Genomic DNA, 18988 nt, shown 5'->3' on the forward strand with positions numbered 1-18988 from the left:
ACCGAGGTTTGGTGGCACAATCACAGCTGGAAAAGCCTCAATGTTTCGTTAAAAAACAAATGCTTTCGTGGCACTATCCTTGGTGGAGAAACAGCGACGGGTCACCTAAAAACACCCATGTTCATTGCCTGAAAAGCTGCTGGAAAACACAACTGGTTTTATTGTTTGTTGGTTTTGATAAGTGGTCTGTTGTGGTCTGCTGCTTGGCAGGTATTTCATCACCCAGCTCCTCCACCTCCCAGTGACCAAGTCAGCTCATATACTCCATCACTTTAGAAACACTGATATGACACATATGAAACGTACAAATGTAACATATTTGTGGTTTGCAGAAATGTACAATGCCAACATTTTCCTCTGCTCTCTGGGTCCAAAATGTACAACTACACAGATGGTACAGGCTGACAAACACTGTGTAAACATGTTCATGTATGCAGGCACCTTATGTACTGTATGTAGAACCCCATGTGCGCCCAGGTCCATTTTGGACTGTATCTGGCTCTGAAAGGGGCTGTAGTGTCCACCAGAATTTGTCTTGTATCTCTAGGGAAAAACATAAGCATTGAAGTGTGAGTGTCCCATTAGAACTGGGACATATTAACCATCAGTGTAACTGGGTTGCCTAGAAAAAGAGATGACTGGTTGGTCCAATCCATAGATCAAAAATGTGTTGGGTGCTCCCAGAAAACTGCAGAAAAGCTGGGAAAAATCCAGACATTCAAGCAAGGAAACATTAAAAAGCTTTTATTGTAATAGCTAAACATGTTTCAACCCCTTCTGCTCTTTGTCAGGGCTTTCAACAAACAGACAGCACCGGTGTGGCCTCACCTATACAGTAGCAAGAGCCAACGGGAGGCAATCACATGACCCAGATAATAACATGTCAGGTGGAACACACTGAAAATAACGAAAACAAGAAATAATATAAGATGAGATTACACCAAATTTTTGATACATCACAAACGGAGAATGGGTACCCATGTACAGGTTAGATTTAGATACAGTAAAGGCTTTTTAATATTTCCTTCCTCGTTGATGTTTCTTCGCACATTTCAGAGTGCTTGGATTGCCTTTCCTGTTTTTACTGGGTTGCCTGTTGGAGCCTTGACCTCTTGGTTTATACCTTATCAGGGTTATTCACTGAGCTTTTATCTTTGGCCAGGAAAATGGATGATTTACAGTAGTGATGCATGGATCCAATACATTGGATCATTTTCTACAGGGCCGTAATCACCTATTTAACACTGGGGGGCATTTTTAATCAACACTTTCTGTGACCCAACCCTGAAGAAGGGTGGGATATCATGGGATATCATGGGGTATCATGGGGTATCATGGGGGAAACTTAACAGCTGAACTGTTTTAGAGCATTTTGAAGCAAAAATCTTCGATCAGGGGTTCTTAAAGTCTTGATTACTGAGTGGTGCCACTTCAGGGAGCGAAGATGTGACTGAAGGCCCCACAGGAAATGTGTCTATTTTCATGATGTATTACACGATGCATTTTTATGCTTCTGTGCTGTCCACAGCCGTGGCCAGAGGCAGTATGTTTTTGGGTTGTCTGTCTGTCCGCACATACTTCCATCTGTCCGTCCCATTCTTGTGAATGCAAAATCGGAACAATACTTCAAGGGAATTTCTTTAAATTTGGCACAAATGTCCACTTGAACTCAACAATGACGTGATTAGTTTTTGGTGGTCATAGGTCAAACGTCAAGATCACTGTGACCTTGTCTTTTTCATTCTTTTGAACACAATATCTCAAGAACACCTTGAGCGAATTTCTTCAAATTTGGCACAAATGTTTACTTGGACTCGATCATGACCTAATTAGATTTTGGTGGTCAAAGGCCAAGGCCACTGTGACCTTGCATCCACCTCACTCTCGTGAACGCAATATTTCAAGAGCAGCTTATGAGAATTTCTTCAGATTTGGTACAGACGTTAACTTGGACTCAACAATGAACTGATTGGATTTTAATGGTCAAAGGTCAAAGTCAAGGTGATCTTGTATCTGTCGCATTCTTGTGAACACAATATATGAAGAACACCTGAGGGGAGTTTCCTTAAATTTAACACAAATGTCCACTTGAACTGAAGAATAAACTGATTAGAATTTTGACCTCACAAAATATGTTTTTGGCCACAACTGAAATTCATATGCTAATTATGACAACACTTCAAACAAATGTCTGATAGGGCGAAAGTAATGAAGTGATGACACCTTTTTTTGAAAAGGTCAAAGGCCAACTTCACTGTGACATCATCATGTTCTGCATAACACACTTTTCTGGCCATTACTCAGCATCGTATCTCAGGAACAGACATTTGGTCAGATACTGAATTGGTGACTCTAATCTTGGGTGTCCACCTTGAAACTGCTGATTGTACAGATCCTCTGTGCTGCTGAGATGAAGGTGTGTGTGAAGCATCCATGTTTTCACAGACATGGATGTAAACTGTAAGAGAAACTTGACTGGTGCACAGAGGCATACAACCATTTATGATATTTTGGGGGGAACATTTTGAGCATATTCGATTATGTGTACCCCTCCAATATATATTATAATTACTGTCTCGGATGCATGGATCCAGTAGACCTTAATAGGTGGATTGAGAGTCTGCCATGTTGTGACTGATCCACATTAAATGCGGTTTCTTTGTCTTTGTTATTCGGTATCAGCAGATACCAGAGGTGAGAGAAAAACATTGAACTGTCGTGTAGATACCAGGATACTGAGAGTCAGATTCAAAGACACAACTTATTTCTCTGTTTTGAAAATATACATTTGTAAAATCCTTATAAGAACATTCCTTGCCACAATTTAAGACTTTAAATGTGTTAATTATGTGAGGGACGATAATCACATTATACATCTTAATACAATATATGCATACAAGCTTTCGCCCTTTTATGGTGTTATTTTTTAGTTATTAATGATATTATGCTTCTGCTTGATAATTCTAGACACCAATAAAGCACCACTGCACATGAAATGCACCTGGGCACAATTTGGTTTTCAACCTATTTGCACACCTGTCTTGTGTTTTAAATTCCCATGTAAATAAAAAGTGTCCTTATCATGAAATAAATCTCTCAGTGATCTAATATTTAGTGACCTTATTCATTGTACTGTTTTACAGTATCGTGTTCCTGCAGGGACTGGTGCCTCCACAGTGATGTGCAGAAATGTGGTGTATGATTACTCTGGTCCTTTACAGCAGTGGAAACCCTACAAGACACAATGCCCGCCAGATTTTCTGGAGCTCCTCTATGGCCGACATTGTGTCATTGTGCCCGTTTTTTTCTGGTCCTTTGTGTTTCATTTCCAACATTCTCTCTTTCTCTCATCCTACATTACCCAGATCCACCGAGAGTCGGCCCCGCTTTCATTGGCCTGTCTCCACTTTCCCTCTCAGCCGTCGCCGTCTGGTGGGATCTGCGCACAAAGAGCGCGTAGCCAATCAAACGCGCGCTCGGCTAAATCTCGGCCACTGTCCGCAAGCCTCTTATTTACATAGAGACGCGACGAGCCAATCGGGAGTCAGCACAGGAGAGGATTTTGACTCCACCATCCAATGGCCGTGGGAGGTATAGAGTTTTGGGGAGTGCATATAATCAACATATTATCGAAGGTGCTTAGATATTGATCCTGTATTTCGAGGTAGTTCAAATTCGCCTCTACTGGACCTTCGGGTTTGACCTTAATTTTTTTTCCCGTGCTTGGTGGAGAATTATTCACGCGTAAAAATGCCGAAGAGAAAGGTGAGTGTCGTGTGTGCCGTGCAGCTCACTTCACTGTAGTTTTTCTGCTCTTGCATTTGAGGAAAATAGCGGTGCGCGATTTCTGTGGCGACGTCGAGGCAGGTGAGGCGATGCCAAAGTTTGAGGAAGCGTCTTCTCGCCCGCCGCCTTTCAGGTGGATTTGACGCGTCTTTGCGCGCATATCGATTATTTCATGATGATACTGTTTGTCTTTGCGCTATAAATGTTGCTGCGTTCATCTCAATGGCCGTTCTTGTGGTCGTTTTATGTGCCACTTCCCTGTCCACTGTGCGCACTGGTGAATGTCAGACGGAGCCGCCGGATGGATGGATGCGTAAATCCCGTAGGAGACGTGCGTGGTGATAATTCCTGTAGGCGCGTTTCATATATTGATTTTTAATTATGTGAATTCAAACAGTAGAATTAAAAAGCATCACCTCTGAGTGTCATTTTGGTTCTCCGGTGGGGATGGATGGTAGGCGCCGAGCCGATTGAGCAAGCCCACATCCAGATGGAGAGAAAGGAATAAAGAAAGAAGGGATCAGGGACAATTGGCGCTGTGTTAAAAGGGGCCGTGACACTATCTAAACAGCATTGCACGACGAGCTCCGGAGCATTGTAGCAGCGCATACATGGAAATTGGCTTTTCTGCCATCTAAAAACTGCCATTGTCTGCGCAGATTCGCCTGTGAGGACAGAGAATGGGGGGCCTCTAGGGGCGGAGGTCGCCCACATGCAAATGATGCGATTGCCAACCTGCAGGCTTAACCAACACATTTTTTTCTCCACGGTGGGGGTGGGCTCTCTCCTGTAGCCTACACTGTCCTCACCTGCCTGCAGCCTGAGTGTGCTCATGATAGGGTGATGTGCATGTAGGCTGGCAGCCCTCACGGTGTGTTGTTTGTCAATAACCATGTTTACACTGCTCTATTCTTTTGGGAGCTCAGAGCTTGGCATGTCAGCAAGATGCCTTCATTAAGATGGAAATCCCCAGAGAAATCATTATCAGATCATGTAAAATTGTATCTGGTACAAATATTAATCTAAAATATGATTAAAAACTAAGATTAAAATTTGGGGTTAATTATGTGATGCATTGCAGTTTCTAATATTTTAAGAAAATCACAAAAAAAATCAGATTAAATAATTAAATTTAAGACCCTTATGATTGTGACAATTATTTACATTATACATATTATAATAATCCTTAATATTTTATTAAAATAGTCTACATGGCTGTATATTTGTGAATCAGTGGGGGAAGAAGTTGTTATGTTGTTTGTGTTTGTATGGTTTATTATGTATTGTAGGATTATTTTCATTATTCATTCATCTGCAAATTAATTTATCAATTAATTGATTAATTTATTATAGTTTATAACATGTGAGAAAATAGCAAAATATTTTCCCAAAGCCCAAGCTGCTGTCTTTTTCATTTTTATTTTATTTATATATTTTTATTATTATTTTTATTTTTATTTTGAGGTTCAACCATGCAGTCCCAACCCCAAATTTTAAAAATACTTTAATAAAATACCAAGAACTTCAACAAATATTGACAAAAGAGAAAGTGTTGCTAGTGAATTATTGTTAATAAAATGACAAATTATGGGTATGTAGATATATGATAATTGTGGAATCTCTTGTGGATTTCTTTTATATTTATTTTCTCTTTAATTTAATTCAATTTTATTTTGTTTTGCTTCAATTTATTTTTTCATTTTTTATTTCATTTTACTTTATTTTGTAGCATTTTTATTGCACAGTGGACTCTCATGAGTTTTGCCCTTATTTGAGTCTGAATTGAAAACAATTTATAGATTATAATATTAAATAAATATTTGCAGATTCATTTTCTGTTCCAGCTCCAGGTACACATTTTAGGGCTGCAAAAAAAAAAAAAAAAATCATATTGCGATTATTTTGATATATTGCGATATGAGTCCCAATTGTAGTTAGAGTGGTAATTTTTGCATTTCATTTTCACTAATTAAAAAAAAAGATCTAGGGGTCTATACAAAACAAGCACGCTCCCTTATGACTGGAATATAATTTTAAGGTCGGGGCATCTCTGTAGCGCCACAGTGCCTAATGTATAATATTATGTTGTGACACATTTTACCTTTATCAAAAAATTGCAGCTCCTGCAATTTGAATATTTCACTTTGAATTTTTTTTAAATGAATTGTGCAGCAGTAACATAGTTATCATGTCATTATTAGTGAGCTGAATTTTGTGTAAAGAGATAATGAGTTTCCTGACAGAGAGAGAGGAGGCTCCAGCACTTTGAATGTCAGTTTGTGACCTTTTGACCTTTTCCCCGGAGCCATCAATGATTTGCATTATTTGTATTTATAGCTAACCTGGCTCCCTATATAACAGACAGAGAGGTTAAGCAACACGCACACATCGAACAGACTGAACCACATCTAATTTTTTACAAATTAAAATTGATCATGGTAGATGAGAAACAACCAGAAACTACATTTTGAATCACAACATTTACCTCAGAGGGGTTGTATGCTGTGTGAGCTCACACCTGCCCTGTTAACATTCTCTCCATACCTTGTTGCATTTCCTACAGTCTCCAGAGGGTCCTGAGGGCAAGGAGGCCTCCAAAGTCACAAAGCAAGAGGTAAATGTTTCGGGTGTGTTTGTGTGCTGTGTGTGGGCGTGCAGACGTGTGTTTGTATGCTGTGCTTTTTTTCGTGCTAAGAAAGAGATTGTGTGTGAGAGTGAGTCAGAATAGACACATGACAGGTTAATGATTAGGACACTTGTAGCAGTCACCGAGCGCTTAAGAGCAGCCCGCAAAGGTACAACTGATATCTCTCTGTCTCTCTCTCTGTCTGTCACTGTCTTTCTCTCTCATTGATCATCCTTTTGCTCCGGCAGCCCACCAGAAGGTCAGAGAGATTGTCAGCGGTAAGTTTCGCTCTCCCCTCCCTGTCTTCACCTCTGTCACTGTCTTCTCCTTCCTCCTCCCGCCTCCTCCTCAACATCTGGTGGGGTAGTAAGTGTCATGTTACCAAGGTTCGGAGTAAAGTCCTCACACAGTTTATGGATCTGATCAGGGCAATTTACAGATTCCATAAACATGCTCCCTGAGGATTGTGTCTGGCTTGGTGTCTTTTCTCTGTTGTCTCTGTCCTGTTTCACTGTGGTCTGTTGCAACACCTTGTTGATGTGTAGGGCTGCATGATGCAACAAACATCATGTGATCAAAACAAGTGTAGAAAATTGTTCCATCAGTAAAAATGAAGCATTTTCTTCTTAATTACTTCTCAACATTAATCAAAACTTCATGGAAAATGTCCAGTTTGTATTGAAAATGCTCCAATTGTTCCCTAAATCCTTGTAAAACTAATGAGTGTGGATAGTTACCATAATAATATTATTTTCATGCAGCTCTGCCAAACAGACCATGTCTTTTTATCTGTGTCTTACTTTGCATGTTGAACCCATCCACGTTGAGTCTTTGCATGTATTTGTACATTTGCATGTGCACTTTAAAGGAGCTCTATAAGATATTCAGAGCATTAATACAGCAGCAAACAACTACTTGCTATGTAAAGCCCAGTTCAGACCATTAGCGACGAGAGGAGTTGAAATGTGCAACTACTTGCGATGCAACGTTCTAAAAACCTGCTGGTTCACACAATGCAACTAGATGAGATGGTGTATCATCTCGGGCACCTGCCCCAGCAAGCAGACACGCTGTCCACGGTTATTTTGACTTGACCAGTGGACTCCACTACAAGCTGATTGGCCTTTGAAACAGGTGACGTGCTTTACGTGCTAAAACCAGCCGGCAGCGATTAGACCAGCTGAGTTGCAGGTGACACCATCAGCAGGCTTGAGTCGACCTCAGACCAATGTTCTAAAACAGTTTCATCTCATGGCAAATCGTTTGGTCTGAACTGGGCTTAAAGATGTAGTGAAGTAAAGGCGTCCTGTGCTGTAAGCCGAGCTTCTCTGTTTTTTGTTATCATAGACGGCCCTGCATGCATGTAAGTGCATGTACGTCCCTGTGTGTGTATCCCACTGACCAGCTAATCTTAACCACTTTGCATCGGAACAGTGTCATCATGGAAGCATAGCACCCGCCCTCTGGTCACCACCGTTAGCTCTGGTTAGCAGTGTTTGCACTGTACGCACCATTAGATGCTAGGTGCTAGCTCAGCCACCTCCATGTTGAGAGCTGTGTGCAGACAACCTCTGGATCACAGATGTGCTCTGAATATCATAAAGAGAATGTGAAGTTGACCTTAAGCTGTGTTAAATCCTTTGGACGGGGACGCCATCTTGTGAGGACTGAGCTGTGTTACCTGTGCACGCTACTGCGCTCAAGCGGCAGCAGTATTTGGACAGATCCCGATAAACAACCGAGATCCATTTGACTTGGCAGTCCAAGGCTGGATTGCAGACACTCACACCCCAGACTTAGTAAACTACCTCATTTTAGACCCAAGTGCAGACACTTTGGCAGTAGAGATAACAGGGCATTTACCTCACAAGATGGCGCCCCCTTCCCACAGGGTGTGACGTACCTTCACATTGTTTCGCCCTATAGAGCTCCTTTAAAGGAATGGTCTGACCCTTTGGGAAATATGCATATTATCATACTTACAGAGACCTAGATGAGCAAGTCAGTACAACTCCTGAGTTTGTCACGTGATGCCATTGGACCCAAAAAGACATGTTAATGTTGTGTGCTGTAAATGAATGAATTAATAATTTTACGGCCCACCTGCAGTAACTCTGAGGACCTCCAAGGGTCCTGGACCCCTGTTAAAAGACCCAGGCTGTAGCAGTTCCCCAAAAAGACTTTTTCCCATAGACTTACACTGGAAAGAGACATTGATAAATCATTGGATATATTTTATTGAGCATCAGAGCCCCGATGAAACCATTTGTTCCTATCAGGAATTGATCCATTCGGTCTGATAACATTTGAAAAGTCTAGCAGAGCCACAAGATTAAATCTTTTATCTCTATTCAAGTTAGCAGATTGCAAACTAGAAGTAGATGGCTCGGCCAATGGAAGTCTCTAGTGCGCCTGCTCTGCGGGCCCAATGATGTGGCATTGATCATCTGGGTGATTTAACCGTGGAATTAGAGCTTTTTTGGTTAGAAATGAACGGGGTCCTGCCTCCAGCGCTTTTTCCGGGTCTCTTAATACATCCATGGATGTGATGCTACCAGCTAGCAGCCAGTTAGCTTAGCTTAGCACAAAGACTGAAAACACCAGTTGTATTGTGTTTGTTTAATCTGTGCAAAGATCTAAACGTAAAAATACAAATCGGCTTTATATTTTATACTTATGTGCCGGACTATCGCTGCATTCCATTTTACCTGGGACTGATGTCACACCTGAGTTTACTGCATTCCAATTCAACAAGTCAGAAAACCAAAGATGTTGTTAGCAATAGCCAGGTTAGCCTTTGTTAGCAAAACCATTTTATAACAATGCATCGCATTGTATTTGCACATACAGACACTGTAGCAACATGTCCGCAGATAAAAGTTGGACGGAACTGTACAACCGTTTAGATGAGACCCAGATAAGACAGAGTGCTAATGAACAATAGCTGTCACTGCTGTTGATACATGGGGCAGCCATCTTGGATTTTAGGTTCCTTTAGGGTCCTGACTTTCCGAGTTGGACATCCAGCTTTGGGGATGTTCTGGATGAAATTTCCAGCTGGAATATCAGACATTGTCACTGCACATGGAGCGCACCATGAGTCTTTGCCAGGCCACCTGTGGAGTCTCCAGGAAGTCGATGAGCTGTTATCAATTTTTGTGCTAAACTAAGCTCAGCAGTCTCTTGGCTCTTTATGTTTAACAGACAAACATTAGAGCAGTAAAAGGAAAAAGATAAAGCATATTTCCCAAATTGTCAGACTCCTCCTTTAAGCTTTTGATGTGACTGTGTAAACATGCTATTTTAAATGTTTGCATGTTTCCTAATCTGATGTTTCCTTGTCTTTGAACGCCTTCAGAAATCAGCTTATTTAATGAAACTGGATTATTTAAAAGCTGTAAACCAGCAGTGCTATGTTGTTTATTGGCCAGTATTTGGACTTCAGGGCAAAAAGCATAGTCTTTCTTGTGTTTTCCAAATTCTTTTAAGGTGTAGGTAATTCCCCTGTAAATGTCAGGCCCCACTTCCCCCAGCATAAGAAGAAAATATGCCTTTCATTTATCGTCTCATGTGCAGAGTGTTGGCGATCTCTAAAGAAAAGCAGAGATATTCTGGGAAAGAATCACATGATTTAATTTTGTCACAGCAGTGTTACTGTAGCTCGTGGCTTCAGGGTAACGTGGTCCACACTCAGCGGCCTGGAAAAGCTCTGCAGCAAAGTTTCTCACACCGAGTGGCCAGAATTTGAACTCCCATCTGATATAGTCATTGTACAGTGGTCTGAGGTCAGTTCACTTTGAGAAGAGGCAGATATTTGAAACGACTTAGCACACGGATATTGTCAGATCCCATTACTCAGGACAAATGGTGCAAGTACTTGATTATTATTAATATCCACAGTGGGAGCAGCCTCCATGTGCTCTGTGTTAGTCCTGGTGAATTTTCTAGTGCAGAGACGGTGCTGCGAGCGAGTGCAGAGAGCAGAGGGGACCACAGATAAACTAATATTTTTCCCAGAAACGACGCATTGTGCAGGTGGTCAGTCCTAACTGACTGTTGTTTAATTTGCAGAAACCTGCTCCACCCAAGCCTGAGGCCAAGCCCAAGAAGGCCATCGTCAAGGTAAAGTACACACACACACACACACACACACACACACACACACACACTACGCCTACTATGATTTATTTATATCCCCATAAATTTGCAACACTCGGAGGCACTCGATTGGCCCTATGTGCGTGACCAAGGCCGCTGGATGTGAAAAACACAGTAACACACACACACACACACACAAATACACTTTGCAGCTACACCTACAGTATCCAAGGTCCATTATTTCACCTCCAGAAAAAATCCAGGAATTTATCTGTATTTATTTTGAATATTGAAATGCTAATAAAATATTATAAAATTATAATTTGCAGCAAAAATATTCTCTAGTTTTAACTCATTACTTTGAGGAACTTTAATAGTCATAATAATCTTTATTTATGATGCGCTTTTCAAAACAGAGTAACAAAGTGCTTTACATTTCAATAATTAAAACAGACCAGACATGAAAACAACAACTTTAAAAAGAACTGATAAAAACACTTTAGTGCATAAAAACCGAGGAAATAAAAGACAGTTTAAATGAACTTAAAACTCTAATGAATAAATACAAGTGTGTTTTAGAAGGGATTTAAAAGAAATCACTGACTTGGCCGACCTGTTTTCCTCAGGCAGACTGTTCCAGAGCCTCGAGGCCCTGACAGCAGACGCTCTGTCCTCTTTACATGATCTGCAGCATAATCAACATTTTTCTGCTCCCTTTCTGTTGTGAGAGGAGTATGGTGAACACTGTAATTTTGCAGAGGGAAATTGAAGAAATAAATTGCATACTTGGGAACTAGGGTTGCAGCGATATACCAGTTTCTCATCTTTATTTTAGTTATTTTCAAAAGGGAGACTTTTTACAGAAACGTCCATTAATAAAATGGTTTCAAGTTTCAATTATAGTACAAAACCTTTAAGGGTCATTGTAACTCATAGCTATAATTATACTGTGATACCATGACAACGTTGGAACGTTAAAATCTGGTTTGAAATTATTTTCACCTGATTCACTTGATAGTTAAGTCTGGAATTGGGTGATACGATACGTATCATGATACAGGGGTACTGTGATATACTGCAGTTTTTAATTGTCTAATTGTAGGAAAACTGTCATACTTTAAAGAACGCACCACCGTAGGCATAAAAAAAATTACGTTTTTTTTTTAAACAAAATGTTTATTTACATTTGAATTATACATTGCTACTTTGTCAGGAGATAGAAAACGAATTAACTCTTCACAGTTCGGCAAACGAACATTAAAATTATAAATCATGGCAGCGTGCACATCTACATAGAGAGGATTATCCACACAAAAAAAAAAAGTAAAAATAAAAATATATTTAAAGCAGTAAATACGTCAGTTTTGGCCAAGTTCACAATTAAATCAGTACACTTTGTTGATCTTAAAAAAGTAATTATAGGAACCCATATATTTAAAGCTTGTCTGTCTTTAAATGGAGTTGTGTCATTATTTTTTCCACTGAGTACACTTTCATTAACCTGCCACTGGTGTAGTGTGGGTGGCAGCGGTTTGAGCCAAGATAAGGATATCATTTTTTTGCCACCAGTGAAAGGATTTGAAGCAAGTAAAGCTTTCCTTATCCAGAGCTCCCTCAGGGATTGCTCATATAATATAATGCAATGAGTCTAAAGGTTAATCAATATTCAAAATGAAGAGTTTCCTTTTTTATGCAGTCACAACAGTGGGAACTTTATTTGAATTTATCACAGTCGCTGTAACATCCAACATCATAGCACTACTTTTTGTGCAATCTGAGCAAAGACATGCAATCTGAGTGAATAAAAATGTAAAAGTGCTCGCAGGATTTTTTGGGCAAACAAATAAAAATGTAAAAATAACACACAAAAAAATCTATTTATTTTGAGAATTGACATAACATAATATCAGAATACTCTAGTTAGCATTCCAACATGGAAAAGTAATTTAATTTCACAATCTAATTTTCCACACTTGGAAAAAAATCCTGGAATTAGTAAAAGTCATTGAAAGTTTTGGAAAATTCTGGAATTTTGTTGTGTGTAATGAAATTAATTGTTACAGCAATCTTATATGTAGATAAGCAGCTACGTCCACTTCCAAAACGTATTAAGTTGTCGTTGCATTGATTTTCACAGTTGCATCCAGAAATGAGTTTAGTTATCTTTTATTTTTTATTACAAACTAGGGGTTGGTAGGAGCCACACAATGGAACAGAACAGGGTCTTTCAACTAACCAGCAAATAGGTTACATCCCTTTCTGTATACGGTCCATTTTTTCCAAAGTTTTCTATATTGATTAAGTCACAGTCGTAAAGAAAAGGTGATTTTCTTCGTATGAATTGACCTGTGGCTAAGCCACGCCCCCTCCACTCACTCGGACAAACTATCAACATTCAGTGACCGGCGCTATGGCAGGTGTCACAGTACACGGCATTTCACAGGAGGCAGTTGATGATTTTTGGGGACATAACGATCAGATGTCATTGAGAAGTAACCAAAAGGGCCTAAACTACGCATTGGAGGGATATATTCATCATTTTATTGTTGAGAAGGTCGATGAAAAGCTTAAATTACAAGCCAAAATTTACAGGTCACAGTGTACGCTTGTGAACCGCATCTGGTTGCCGTCACCATCAAAGACAACAAGTTAAAGTGCCACTGAAGTTAAGGTTTTTGGCTCAGAATATGAGAAAAGGATAACGGCCTTTTTACCATCTTTACCAAGAGTGTCTCTCCGTTAGTTTGGTGCTACAGTATTTACACTGAATCATTCAGCATAACGTTTGCCAACCTTTGTTATCTCTGCCATTACAGATAAGTTAATGAAGCTAAGCTCCAGAAGTTAACGTTAGCTTAACTAGAGCCCTTTGGACAACAGCTAACAATGATGTACGATCACCAAAGTACAAAACTAGAACAAAATAGGCTAATGAACTCCCAGCAAACAAGGTGACATGATGAACAACGCAGCTAGGAGCTAACGTTAGGCTAACTTTAGCTAACGTTAGCTAGAGATGTTAAAGATAACTTTATATTTCTTTCCAGCAAAGTGACAATATGTTGCCTCAAACACAATGTTGACTTACCTTAGAACAGATGTAGACATCATTGTTAATCTTATTCACGTTGAGTTGATGTTGTGGTCTAACGTTACCACACAACTTTATCCAAAGGAGACACTTTTCTCGGTTGAGATGTGGTTTAAAGTGTAAAAAATACACCTGGTCGCCCAGCCTCTCAGGATACCTTGTGTCAGAGTTGCATGTACCCCATGCACACCGTTTGACCATTTTTAAACTTCAAATCTCCGAAAAAGCTCATAAAACCGAACAAAGCTGACTTTCTGTCATGCATTTCAATGGAATGGGAATGGCTATACGCACTGTGATTGGCTCATCGCGTTTGAGGGCGGGACTTAGTGTTCGGTCAATTGCAATCCAGTCGTCTGTTGAAGGGGGGTTCACCTGTAGCCACCTCCATGTGATGGCTTTCTTGCTGGTGGCCAAAAGTAAAGGTATTCGTCCTGGGTTATGAGATTGTCTGGGGTTCGAAGTATAATATGACAAAGGAAGAATCAACTTCTATTCCAAAGATGTTCCTTATTTCTCTCTTCTCTTGCCAATACGGAGAAATTAGAAATGAGTTTGTAATTAAGTATGTTAGTAATACAGTAATAGTATGATCAGTTCTGTTTTCCCTCATGCTTGAACGTCAGTGCCAGACTGATACACAGTAAGTGCTTGTAGGACTGTGCCCATAGATTTAAGTATTTGAAGTAAATATGAACATAACCAATTGGTAGAGACCGGAAAAGATCACTGATTAAGCTTCATACAATAAGAGTCCTGTATGCTGGTGTGTGCCACTGTGTAATTTTTATTTAGTTGTATGTTTCTGTCATTTCTCCTGTGCAGAAGGTGGCAGACGATAAGGGGGCGAAGGCAAAGAAAGGCGGTGCTAAGGGTAAGAAGGATGATGGCCCCGCCCAGAACGGAGAGACCAAGACCAATGAGGTACGAGGAGGGAAAATTGGAACGAAAAAAAACATGTTGATGAAAGAGGAAAACTTTCAGTCAGAGGCAGACGAGAAAATAATCTTTACTCCCTTATGTTGTCGATTTGTGTATAAACATGAACACACACACTTTAACTGCACCACTGTAACCACACTGCTTACTATCACTAACACACATCTCCCTCCACTCACATGATGCATGCTCACACACACGCACACACACACAGATCTACGTGTCTCGTCCGTCTGTCAGTGTGTCCTCCATCAGAAGCACGGCTCCCTCCTTGATGTCAGTGAGAGGGCAGAGTGAGACAGTCAGAGTTAAGGGTACGGTTGTGTGTTTCTAATCCGTCTTTGGAGTGACTAACTTATTCAGTAACTGTATGTTCACTGAGCAAACATTTACCCAGTGTGCTTTGGAGTGCTGTGGTGTGTCTGAGAGAGAGAGAGAGAGAAAGTGAAGACGAGGAGAAGTGAGGATGTCTGGCATTTTGTGTCGCTGTGTGCAGTGAAGCGGGCCAAGGACAACTTTATACACATGAGCAGGAAGGGTCGCGGCTCACACAGCTGTGATGTGAAGTGTGATTGGCTCAGTGTGTTCACAGACAGCTGGCTCATCCAGTGGTCAGGCAGAGGACACACACAGGACATGATTCCTGCAGATAGGAGTTGTGCATTTCAGTTATAAATTTAACAGAGATCTGTCGCATGAGCCAATCATGTGAGCGCTACAAGATCATGAAATTATGGTGAGTGGTTACATGTTACCTGACATCCCAATGCAGGGGAGGTGAATGAAAGGCAAGGCTAATTTATTCATATAGCACATTTCATACTCATACACATTAGTCAACTTTAATCATTAATCACACTCAGGTGTGCACCAAAACAACCCTGACTGAGACCTTCTTGAAGAGGTGGTCTCGGTCCGGTTACAAACGAACTCTGGTGCGGTTCATTTGTGGTGAGAAGGTGTTCCGACCTGGATGTGAAGCAACTGCAGTCACATGACACATTGTTTGGGTTAAACATGAGCATGTTACAGTCCTGGAGGATTATTAATGTGCACCTCCTGCTGTACTGCCTTAATATGCACATTCAGCACATCCAATGCATCAAAACATTGTTTTCTAGTTGGAGCCGCGCCTCGTTTTCAAACTGTATGCTTTGACTAAAATGAACAATGACAGCAATATAGTCCACGATGAGCAGCGCTAAAATCAACCTGCGTAGTTGTCCCTCCATTGTGACATTAGAAAGTGTCACATTTATCTTGCAAGTGTACTCTTCTTCAACGTTTGCTTTACTTCCTGGATTTTTCTGACCAATCAAGAGCAGCTTTCTCACACAAGGCATTTGATCTGGTCCTCTTGTAAATGCTGCCGTGAGAACATGAACCAACTCTAGGCAATTATTCAACTTTGGAACAAAATGAATCTCTGATTCAGACCAAAGGAGACGACTCTAGGTCTGAAAGCAGCCTAAATTATAGCTTTATTTAGGATATTGTCACCACTTAACCTTTCACGTAGCCTTTTACAGCAGGGCACTGACGCCATTATCTTCAAGCCACCAGACACAATTGATAAAAACAGTCATTTTAAAACAGCTGGTCTACTGTTGCCTCAGTCAGTCAGTGTGTAAGGTAAAGCGGTTACCCGTCCATAGCAGTTCGTTGTTTAACTTCCGTGCAGGTAGATTTAGTTTATCAAAGACGCAACAAAGTACATTAAATAAGCACAGCAGAAACATCAGATAAATTAGACCACTGTGTCTAACGAAATCTCTTTAAATGACAACAGAAACAAACAGATTTGCTGATTTCACACTTATCTGCAATGCAAATCAATTTCCAGTTGTTTACCTGCAAGTGATTGTTGTTAGTGCGACGTCACGGTGATTCAGTCCTTGGATATCTTAAACACTCAGCACATGAAACCGAAACTATCTGCCACAAGCAGTTAGTGGACTAAAGTCCATGTCACAGATTCAAAGGTGTTAGGCAATCCTGACAACTTGATAAACCTGCTTTTTGGAGCAAGCCCCACAAACACAGCGAGTGTTCTGTAAATGTAAAGTGTCAACCTAAACTGTTCTCTGAGTACATTTAACAAAATTTCTGAAATATACTAAGAGGGTAACTTTGACATTTTTCAACCTGGACCCTGTTTTCCTATATTGTTGTGTCTAAGTGACTAATGGGAGCAACAGCTGGTCCACTATTGAGAGAGAGGCCTGCAGCCAGCAGTGGTGAAAAAGACTGAAATTGTGTTCATATGATTTCATGTGACAAGTAAATTTATTGATTGATTGAAAAGGGATGCAATGTAAGTACTCGCCGCATGTGTGCACTGTCAGTTTACATCCACTAAAAGTGCTTGTTTTTGCCACTGACAGGCTCAGATTGTTACTGCAAGTGTCTGACAACATTATGGAAAAGAACTCTACAGCGATCACTTAAAAAAGGCAGTTACAGAAAATCATCACACCGAGCTGTGGGGCGACGTTAAGACACACGACCCGGATTTAGTTCATTTGTAGCCTAAGGACGCATTCACACTGGCGCTATTTGGTCAGCTTTAAACGAACCCTGGTCCACTTCCACGAATGGTTTGGTTCGTTTGGAGTGGTGTGAACGCTTATTCGAAGTCTGATGCGGACCAAACGAGCGAACCCTAGTCTGCTTGAAAACTGGGGGTCTCGGTTCACTTGCAAGTGAACCGTGGTGCAGTTTGGTGGGAAATGCAAACGGACTACCCGGCGAACCAAAGTGTAGTGCTTTTTGAGTAGAAAAAAAAACAAAGCCAACAGGAGAAGTGGGAGAAGCAGAGGTTTGAACAATTAGGTTTGAACACCAAAGTAAAAACAGAAACCCCAAGACTGCATAAATTTGGTGTTCGGCTGGAGGGAATGGATTTCCGTTTTTGGTCCTGGCCGATGAACTGGGTTTTCTTCTTGTGCTTTTGCACTGTGGTCGTTTCGGGCAATACCGCCCCCAAACAAGCAGCTGTTGTCCAGGCCGTTTAGTTGGCTTTACAAAGTGCAGTGTGAAAGTGAACCGAACCAAATGAAGGCGTGAAATTTTTCGGCATTCTACACCCAATAGAACCGAGTCCCCCGGACGATCCTGGTGTGAATGCGCCCTAAGGTTCGCTTTTTACTTATAGCGATTGCATCTAGGCTTCAGAAATCTGCTGAACTAAACGTGTCAGTATCACAAACATTTGTTTGCCACTTATTTTCTGCAATGATCCAAAGTCCAATGGAAAAATCCCATCAGCTTTTTCACAAGGGAACCAGGGCGATGCTAACCACAGAAACACGTCATCCCTGGAGCTCTCTATTGGAACCTACCTGCGGTAAGAACGATGGGTAACACCTGCTCTGTTGTGTAACTCTTCCTCTCTTCTTCCCTCCAGGTAACTGAAGCAGCAGAGGAGGCGACTGAGGAGAAGGCGTAAAGACACGGGCGCGTCCGCCGACTCGTCCCCTCTGACTCCATGGCAGCAAAGCATCTTTTTTTACTGACGATTTTTGTACCATGCTGAATTTTTTTTAGACTTGTGATAGTAGAGATGGACAACCAGCAGCCCCATCCCATTCTATGTTCACACTCCTCTCAGCTCCCCTCTTACCCCACAGTATGTTTTCGCCCGACTCTCCTCTCTCCTCCATTCTGTATCGCTCCTCTCAGAAACAGAAAGACAGAATGAAGTGTTTTTATCTGCAGGCTGCAGATGTTCTTCATCTTGCCTGAAGGGGGCCGTAAACACGACTGTTATGATCTCTAAACCAGCTCTGCCTATGTGTGTAGTCTCAACGGAAGATCATCATCATTATTGGCACCCTATTTCCCCCCCCCGATGGTTGAGGTGAGGATTTGTGGATGCAGAGCTACCAGAGCTACATAGTCGCCATGAAGAACATCTGCAGCTTTAAAAAAAAAATAGGTAGTTTTTAGGATCTCCACCACTGTGTTTCACATAGCTCCTTTTGTATGTGTGCTGGAGTGAATGTGTTTGTGGGTCTCTGTGTCCCCCCCCCTCCCTCCTTTCCTTTTTCTCTTCCCCCCCTCCTGAGCGCCTTGTCCTGCAGCAGAGTGACATAGCAATAATGAGTGGTGCTTCTGTTCTAGACGGCTCTATTGGCTTTGGACCCTCTGGGCTTCTCTTGAGTTTCATCCTGTTGGGAGAATATTTTGAAATAAAAGAAAAAGTTGATGTCACGTGGCTGTTTGTGTGTGGGTTATTTTGTGTGCGTCTCTTCTCTTACTGGTGTATAAAACTACTGTGCACAGAATTATGTGTATTGTGCATTGCATTCATACTTTCTTCAGTGGGACAACAATGCTATCTTTGTGTTATATCCACCAGTATACAGTAACTGTACGCCTCCACCTGCGCCGGCTTTTTGTAGTTGGGAAAACTCAGGTAATCTCTATGAGGCAACACGTGTGTGCAT

The 18988-nt window shown here is 41.1% G+C and overlaps 1 protein-coding gene across 3 annotated transcripts; it reads left to right on the forward strand.

Moving 5' to 3' along the window:
- The first annotated feature begins 3576 nt into the window (after positions 1-3576).
- Positions 3577-18752, forward strand: hmgn3 (high mobility group nucleosomal binding domain 3). Of its 3 annotated transcripts, XM_050058704.1 has the most exons (7): positions 3583-3765; positions 6350-6400; positions 6661-6690; positions 10484-10534; positions 14427-14525; positions 14755-14854; positions 17947-18752. In XM_050058704.1, the coding sequence occupies exons 1-7, from the start codon at positions 3751-3753 to the stop codon at positions 17952-17954; spliced, it is 354 nt and encodes a 117-aa protein (XP_049914661.1). In that variant the 5' UTR covers positions 3583-3750; the 3' UTR covers positions 17955-18752. The 3 variants fall into 3 exon arrangements, with proteins under 3 accessions (XP_049914662.1, XP_049914661.1, XP_049914663.1); XM_050058705.1 differs by lacking the exon at positions 6661-6690 and having other exon boundaries at positions 3577-3765; XM_050058706.1 differs by lacking the exon at positions 14755-14854 and having other exon boundaries at positions 3587-3765.
- The last annotated feature ends 236 nt before the right edge of the window (positions 18753-18988 follow it).

This window comes from Epinephelus moara, chromosome 12 (genome assembly GCF_006386435.1).
Source record: "Epinephelus moara isolate mb chromosome 12, YSFRI_EMoa_1.0, whole genome shotgun sequence".
Taxonomy (NCBI): domain Eukaryota; kingdom Metazoa; phylum Chordata; class Actinopteri; order Perciformes; family Serranidae; genus Epinephelus; species Epinephelus moara.

Coding starts and splice junctions, on each gene's coding strand:
- hmgn3 (XM_050058704.1), top strand. Junction 6,401..6,660: donor CCAAAGTCACAAAGCAAGAG/GTAAATGTTTCG, acceptor TTGCTCCGGCAG/CCCACCAGAAGGTCAGAGAG. Junction 14,526..14,754: donor GAGAGACCAAGACCAATGAG/GTACGAGGAGGG, acceptor ACACACACACAG/ATCTACGTGTCTCGTCCGTC.